Source organism: Pseudovirgaria hyperparasitica, assembly GCF_010093815.1.
Source record: "Pseudovirgaria hyperparasitica strain CBS 121739 unplaced genomic scaffold EJ05scaffold_9, whole genome shotgun sequence".
Lineage (NCBI taxonomy): Eukaryota > Fungi > Ascomycota > Dothideomycetes > Acrospermales > Acrospermaceae > Pseudovirgaria > Pseudovirgaria hyperparasitica.
Window position 1 is genome coordinate 297166 of NW_022985557.1, and position 7969 is coordinate 305134.

The 7969-nt window shown below is 53.8% G+C and overlaps 3 protein-coding genes across 3 annotated transcripts in view; all 3 read left to right on the top strand.

Annotated features, from left to right (window-relative positions):
- The first annotated feature begins 48 nt into the window (after nucleotides 1–48).
- EJ05DRAFT_476641 (uncharacterized protein) lies at nucleotides 49–2726 on the top strand. Its single transcript, XM_033744077.1, has 3 exons — nucleotides 49–497; nucleotides 551–723; nucleotides 777–2726. Exons 1-3 carry the CDS (start codon nucleotides 234–236, stop codon nucleotides 2572–2574), a joined length of 2235 nt encoding a protein of 744 aa, XP_033599822.1. The 5' UTR covers nucleotides 49–233; the 3' UTR covers nucleotides 2575–2726.
- Nucleotides 2727–2859: 133 nt separating this feature from the next.
- Nucleotides 2860–5026, top strand: EJ05DRAFT_476642 (ERG4/ERG24 ergosterol biosynthesis protein). Its single transcript, XM_033744078.1, has 3 exons — nucleotides 2860–3077; nucleotides 3135–4671; nucleotides 4731–5026. Exons 1-3 carry the CDS (start codon nucleotides 3034–3036, stop codon nucleotides 4740–4742), a joined length of 1593 nt encoding a protein of 530 aa, XP_033599823.1. The 5' UTR covers nucleotides 2860–3033; the 3' UTR covers nucleotides 4743–5026.
- Nucleotides 5027–5622: 596 nt separating this feature from the next.
- EJ05DRAFT_531998 (phosphate permease) overlaps nucleotides 5623–7969 on the top strand; it is a gene marked incomplete at its 3' end in the record, with an annotated part of 3457 nt that continues 1110 nt past the window's right edge. Inside the window, exons 1-5 of the mRNA XM_033749057.1 lie at nucleotides 5623–6226; nucleotides 6292–6423; nucleotides 6479–6679; nucleotides 6732–6969; nucleotides 7050–7899. Of these exons, the coding sequence (XP_033599824.1) occupies nucleotides 6041–6226; nucleotides 6292–6423; nucleotides 6479–6679; nucleotides 6732–6969; nucleotides 7050–7899 (1607 nt within the window). The 5' untranslated portion in view covers nucleotides 5623–6040. The remainder of the gene's footprint in view (nucleotides 6227–6291; nucleotides 6424–6478; nucleotides 6680–6731; nucleotides 6970–7049; nucleotides 7900–7969) is intronic.

A 7969-nucleotide genomic window follows, 5' to 3' on the forward strand; every position in this document is an offset into this window, starting at 1 on the left:
CTCCCAGGTCCCCGCCGCCTCCTCGGAGCAGAGAAGCGTGAAATGAATGGATGACTCCCGAGTTGTGATGATAACCCACCTTCGGGCGGGCTCATGTAGCATATCCACACCAAGCAATTTCATTCTCTCCATCTACTCAGTACTAGAGGCTTGCTGTTGCCTGGTGTACAGCTTCCCTCCTACTACGCGTTCGGGTCTGCACGTCATCAGGGCTTCAACGCAGAAGTACCGTCATGTCGAACAACCCTCCGACTGCTATCTCTGCAACAAAGGCTGGTGGTAATAGCGTGCCGCAGCTCTCGCCTTTGCAGTCACAGCCCACTTCCTCTTCGACTGGTGACGGCGTTGGTCAAAGACGTAGCGGAGGTACTGGCAGTTTTGGAGCAGGTGCTTCGTCGCGATTGTCGCCGTCCCCACGAAACGCCCAGGCTACTCGGAAGCAACATAAGACCTCAAAGCGGTCTCGGCTCGTTGATGACGATGCCATCGTGCAATCTGTACGTCGAGAGCGATCTCGTAGTCTCATTGCAAGCGTACTGATGTCTGGTAGGCCGCTATGCGCTCTACAAACAGTCGAAAGGGACAGACGTCCATTACCCATCTCATGAACTTCTCGCTTCCTCCTCGACCACAATCACATCACTCATACGGCAGTCATCCACATGTACGACGCACCACGAGGTGGGGCCTGGGGTCTGGTTATCACGCGGTCGACAAAGCGAGGTATGTTTTGTATTATGTTCTTTCGAGATAATGACTGACTGTCCGTCCCCAAGATATATACATGCCAATTACCGTTTCATTGTTGATCCTCGTGGCGATTACCATACACAGAGCATGGATGCTGACGTCCACCTTGATTGGAACAATGTATTACAAGTCCTGGCTTCAGCCCAATCCCAGGCAGCCTCATGCCCCATTTGCCTAGGAGTTCCGGTCGCTCCCCGAATGGCCAAATGTGGCCACATCTTCTGTCTTCCTTGTCTTCTCCGCTACATGCATTCCGAGGATGGCACTCCCGCGGCCGAGAAAAGAGCAAGGTGGAAAAAGTGTCCTATATGTGAAGACAGCATCTACGTTAACGAAACACGTCCGGTGCGATGGTACTATGGCCAAGAAGCCGGTCATCTCCAAGAGGGGAGTGATGTGGTACTCCGCCTAGTCACGCGTGCCACTGGCAGTACACTGGCTCTGCCGCGCGATGGTGCAGACGCCCTTGGGAAAGACGAGGACGTTCCATGGTACGTGGCCGCTGAAGTTATGGACTACGCCAGAATAATCAAAGGTAGCGAATCCTACATCAGTTCACAGTATGACAGTGACATACAAGAGCTGGAGAAGCAGGAAAAAGAAGATGAAGTGATGTTTGGCGAGGACAATGTTGAGTGGATGCGGAAAGCCATTCGCATGCTACGGGAATCGAAGGAAAAGCATGAGGGTATTGGCAATCCTCCAAATTTAGCGAAGCCGGCCGAGCCCAAGTCGAGGAAGCCACCTATCGTATATCATCAATCTGAAGGGCCTGAGATGTATCACCTTCAGACATCCGAAACTCGCGGTCAGACCTCAGCGGAGCAAACAGCGGCAACAGAGGCAAAATCGATAATATCGACGGATGCCAGTCCAGACTCGGACTCCACTCCGACAGGCCCAAAAGCATTGAATATTCATCCTTCAGCCAAGCCGAGCAACATATCTCGCCTCCACCAACAGCACAGTTCCAACCAAACACCTTCTGAATACTTCTTCTACCATGCCCTCTTACATTACTACCTATCACCTCTTGATATTCGAATCCTCAAGTCGGCGTTTGGGTCGTTTTCTTCCTTCCCCTCCACAATCCTTCCCCGAATAGAGCACATATCAACTGGTCACGTTGTTGACGATGAATTGCGGAAACGAACCAAGTATCTGGCCCATATACCATACGGCTGCGAAGTTGCCTTTCTCGAATGCGATTGGACTGATACAGTCAGTCCAGAGGTACTAGAGAAATTCAAGCCTGAGATTGAGCGCCGTCGTAAGAAGAATCAAGAAAAGGTCAACAGAGAAGAGAAGTCGCGTATCAAGGCGGAGCGAGACGAAACAGATCGCTACCGTCGTACGAAGCGACCGAGCTTCTCTAACAACCAATTTTCTGTTGATGACTTTGCACCACTGGTGTCTGCATCCCCAGGTGGCACCATATTGTCTGATGATGCAGAGGCTCACATGGATTCAGCCTCTACATCGCCGCCATGGCCCAACCGCCGCAATCAAGGTCAAGGATCCTCGTTTGCATCACTTGCATCACCCTCAACAAGTCCGTCTACAAGCCGAACAGTCTGGGGCACAGCAGCGATAGCCCCAAAATCACCGGTACTTTACTCACGTGCAGAAGGCGAACATGACGATGGGTGGCTGCAGGATTGGGAGCGAGACTTGCTTGATAACGATGACTTGACCGCACAAGTACAGGCTCTGAGCATGGCAGGAGATGGTGCAAGTCAAAGAACAGGCAACGGAGGTATGGGAAAGAAGGGTAAGAAGAAGAAGATCACACTGATGAGTACGAATGTGAGGAGAGGTGCGTAGGATCGAAGTGTACGGACGAGCAGGCTGAGATGAGCGATTGAGCCACCAGCATAGAGAGACGAGAAGACATTGTGCATTTTCAGCGAGCCCTGAATTTAGTTACGGATAGCGTTGTTTATAGCCTGCGACCATATATATTTGAGGTTTTCCAATCCAGTGCTCCTATTCGCCAGACGTATGACCATTTGCATCCCGATCGGGAAAGTAGGGCCAGAAGAGGGAAGCACGGACCGTTCCGAGGCAATTACCCCAGGGACACGAAATTTGGGCAGGTCAACACCATCATCTCTACTCACATCGTGCATCCTCACCACAATTGGGCTTGCGTCTTTCGCTGCAGCCGCCGTTCTTGCTCATTCAGTTGCATGCGATGCTTTGATTGCGAACTTTGTATTATTGAGACCCATTTTCATCTGTAGTTTTGCGAGGATACTCAACCCCTGAGGCGAGAGGAAAAAGATGTCGCAACGCGTTACTCGCTCCCAAACGGGGGCAACACCCAGGTACGTGTCCAGCTATTGGTCTGTGAGCCTGACTATTGCTGACATGGTATCGAATAGGAAATCACTCGCTCCTGGGTTCGTTGAAACCCCTGGTCGACAGCGCAAGCCGCGCCGATCTGGTGATGGCGACAACTCGGACTCAGATAGCAGCGCACTTACGCGGTCGGTCGAACTCGAGCCAAAGCCTCAGAATGGAACGGCTAATGGTCATGCGAAATCGAACGGAACGGCCAATGGTCATGCGAAGCCAAGCAAAGAGCCCATGACTGGCGACCTCACACTATATAAGCATGAAGAGTTCGAGTTTGGAGGTCCGTATGGTCCACTTGGTATCATGATTGGATTCCCGGTCCTCATGTACTATATGTGGATTGGGGCAACGTACTACGACGGTGGTTTCCCAAGACCTTTGGCAGGACAGACCTACGTCGAGTTCTTCCAGCATATGGGCCACCTGATCTACAAAGGTGCATTTCCACACGCAAAGGCGTGGGCAATCTACTGGGTATTCTTCCTGGTGGAGTGCGTCTTCTATGTCATCATGCCTGGTATCTGGACCAAGGGCAAGAGACTGCCTCACTTGGGTAACGAGCCTCTCGATTACTACTGCTCTGGGCCATGGTCATGGTGGGCAACGCAGATTATTGCGGTTGGCCTCCATTTCTCTGGTCTCTTCCCGCTTTACACTCTGATCGACGAGTTTGGTCCTCTTATGTCGGTTGCAATTCTTTCTGGTATCGGTGTATCGTTTATTGCCTACTGGTCTGCTCTATGGCGTGGTGCGCAAACTCGTATGTCGGGATACTTCATCTACGACTTCTTCATGGGGGCCGAGTTGAACCCGCGCATAAGCGTGATTGACTTCAAGATGTTCTTCGAAGTGCGCATCCCCTGGTACATCCTATTCTTGACGACTGCAGGTGTCATAGCTCGGCAGTATGAGGACTATGGATACGTTTCTGGTGAAGCGTGGTTCTTGCTTCTTGCGCATTGGCTCTACGCAAATGCATGCTCCAAGGGCGAAGAGCTTATTGTCACGTCTTGGGACATGTACTTTGAGAAATGGGGCTTTATGCTGATTTTCTGGAATCTTGCTGGTGTACCACTCAGCTACTGCCACTCGTCCATCTACCTTGCCAACCACCCTCCTTCGCAGGTTGCGTGGAGCAAGCCGGCGCTGGTGATTTTCTTTGCCACGTATCTGTTCGCCTACTGGGTCTGGGACACGACAAACTCGCAGAAGAACATGTTCCGGTGTGAGGAACGTGGCGGGGCTCCCCAGCGCAAGGCTTTCCCTCAACTGCCGTACAAGTCGATCAAGAACCCGGTGACGATCAAGACCAAGACTGGGGATTCGATTTTGTGTGACGGATGGTATGGCAAGGCGCGGAAGATTCACTATACGTGCGACTTGTACTTTGCAATCACATGGGGATTGATCACCGGGTTCAACAGTCCGTTTCCGTGGTTCTACAGTGTCTTCTTTGCGGGGATGATCATACATCGTGCGTGGAGAGACATTGTTCGCTGCAGAGAGAAGTATGGCGAGGCATGGCTGGAGTATGAGAGAAGGGTTCCGTACTTGTTCATCCCGGTGAGTAGCATGAACAGCCGAAGACAACCAATAGAAGGACCAAGCTAACGAAGTTCTAGTACGTTATTTAAGAGAAGTAGGACATGAGCTGGTCTGCGAACTAGCTGTGCCTGTAGCTTGACGGTGAAGCATGAGTAATTAATGGTATGTTGAGAATGCATCGCTACTGGTCTTGACGGTCGGGTTGAAATGTTCAATTCCTGTACCATAATATTGTTACGAAGGTTAATTGTAAAGTACATAATGGGCTCCCCGGCCACTGTATTGTCGGGAACCGCAAGTATTGTATAAATTACTCGTTATCATCACAGGTTGCTCTCATCGCGAACTTTGGGTATCAACATAGTGCACGGTCTTGAGTGGTAGCGCCATTGTCTTGAACTAGTATGACGAGGCGAGATGTGGAAGCTAGCTGTGTAGGACGGTGTTGAAGGCAGTCTGGAGTTGGAGACGGAGATGTTATGAATGTTGATCCCATCCCAATCCTCATTCCCCAGAATAATAGATCCCCACGTCCGCCTCCGCCTTCACCTCCACCCCCAACACACGCCACACTGCCGAGCTTTCTTGGACATGCCCAACAAAACAACCAATCAGATCGGTCGGCAGACGCACTCGGTCGGCACGGCGCGTGCTAGAGGTGCAACCCAACCAGCTGCTCGGGACTCGTCTGTATCTTCTATCTACAAACCACAGCAGGCGTCTTTGTCGGAGAGTCTTGGCTACTCCTGGCTCGTGTTGGTTGGCGACGACAACGACGACGCGAGTGGTGGCTAATGTCTCGACATGCATCTATAGCCTATATATCGTCGACGTTTGCGTATCGAGCGGCGGCGGCGGCATGGCATCTCATGAATGAAGCCAGCCTATGTATGTATCAGTTATCTACTTGAAGACCTGTACTCGTCACGTCAGATAATTACTCCTTCATTTCCATCCCCAGCTTTGCCTCTGTAGTTCACGGTTCGCATTGCACGCAGCACACCTTTCCATAATAAGGACACCCTGCATTTGTCGCCAGTGCCACTCTTTGAGCCTGTGTCCTTGGCCCTGCTCTCACTTGCATATTCAGCCTGACGCCTCTTCTGATAAGAGAGACGCTGCCAACACGGCGTTCTAGGCCAGACCTCGCGTCAGACCTTCCTGTTGTCCCTTCCAGCACTATACTTGTCAATTAATGCACGCCGCATATTGATATAGATTATACCTCCCAGCACCCAACCGCTACATTCCACGAGCTCCGACTCGACTGCAGCGACCCACTCCGGAACAATACCAGACTTTGTGCTCGGGAGAGCCTATTTCGACTCCGCCTTGCTAATCCACCCTTGAAAGGCGGAGGACCCCGCAACGCCCACTTGCGGGCAGAATGCTGTCGTCTGCCAAGGGCGGAAACGCCGCCTATGCGAATGTCCAGGGCGTTTATTCTCATGTCTACGACCCGAATGAGCGCCGTCGGCTTGCCCTTGCTGAGGTTGACAGAGCGCGGTTTAGCTGGTATCATGCGAGGCTGGTGGTGGTGACTGGGGTGGGGTTCTTTACGGATGCTTACAGTGTATGTCTACGTACTCGAGAGAGAGCGGATGGACGGCAGGACGGATTACTGATTTGTGGTCGCAGCTGTTTGCTATCAACGTGACCATCGTCATGCTTGGTATGGCCTTCTGGCACGATTCGAACGCCGGTGTTATTCCTCATGGCGCAGATACCGCTATCAAGGTCGCTACCTCGGTCGGCACGATATTTGGCCAAGTGTGCTCCCTCGATCCTATCTGACAGACATAAGACTGCTCGCTGACACTTGTAGGTTGTCTTTGGATATCTCGCCGACGTGCTGGGCCGAAAGCGAATGTACGGCGTGGAGCTTGTTATCATCATCACTGCAACACTCGGCCAATCACTTTGCGCCCCCTCGAAAGCAATCAGCTTCGTCGGCATCATGGTGTTCTGGAGAGTGCTCATGGGCGTTGGGGTTGGCGGAGACTACCCCATGTCGGGAGTGATAACGGTATGAGACGATGGGGTTGGCTTGGACGAACAAGTTACTAACTCTATCGCAGGCTGAGTTTGCCTCGACGAAATGGAGAGGTGCGATGATCGGAGCGGTGTTTGCCATGCAAGGGCTGGGCCAGTTTGCCGCCGCCCTTGTTGCCCTTATCGTCACTGTCGCATACAAGGATACCCTACAAGCGGCAGACACCCCCGGGAACTGTACCGGAGACTGTCTCGTGGCCATCGACACGATGTGGCGCATCATCATCGGCTTCGGAGGTATCCCCGGCTGGTTCGCTCTATACTGTAAAGTTCCCCCCCTTTTCCCCCTTTTATGCGACCTGATGCCCTCCCAACACACGATGTATTAACACCCACCTCACCAGACCGCCTCACCATCCCCGAGACCCCCCGCTACACCTTCGACGTCCTCCAAGACGTCGAACGCGCCACCGCCGACGCCTCACACTACACCTCCGGCAAACTCGGCCAGGCACGCCTAAACGACATCCACCACGCAACCACCCGCGCGGAAATGCGCAAATACCGCCGCCCACGACCCTCCCTCAAAGAAGCCCTCTCCTTCTTCTCCCGCCGCCGCAACGCCCTCCACCTCCTCGGCACCGCCGGCTCCTGGTTCTTCCTCGACATCGCCTTCTTCGGCCTCGGCCTCAACTCCGGCAGCGTGCTCTCCGCCATCGGCTACGGCGGCGCCGCAAACCCAGACCCCGATTCCACCCTCTACCACCACCTCCACTCCACCGCCACCGGCCAGCTCATCCTCATCTGCGCCGGCGCAATCCCAGGCTACTGGCTCACCGTCGCCCTCATCGACACCCTCGGCCGCCGCCCCATCCAGCTCGCCGGCTTCGCAATCCTCACCCTCCTCTTCGCCACCATCGGCTTCCTCCTCGACCGCCTCTCCACCTCCGCCCTGCTCGCCCTCTACATCCTCGCCCACTTCTTCTTCAACTTCGGGCCCAACGCTACCACCTTCATCGTGCCCGCGGAGCTCTACCCGACGCGTCTACGCGCTACTGCGCATGGTGTGTCGGCGGCAGCAGGGAAGCTGGGTGCTGTGATTGCGCAGGTGGCGTTTGCGCCGCTGGTTGGTCGGGGCGCGGTGCCCGGTGGGGATCCGCATCCGTGTCTGGGCACGGTCATGCAGGTTTTTGCGCTGTTTATGTTTTGTGGGCTGGTGGTTTCGTTGTTGGTGCCTGAGACGAAGAGGAGGTCGTTGGAGGGGATTGCGGGGGAGCGGGAGGGGGAGCGGGAGGGGGAGCGGGAGGGGGAGCGGGAGGGGGAG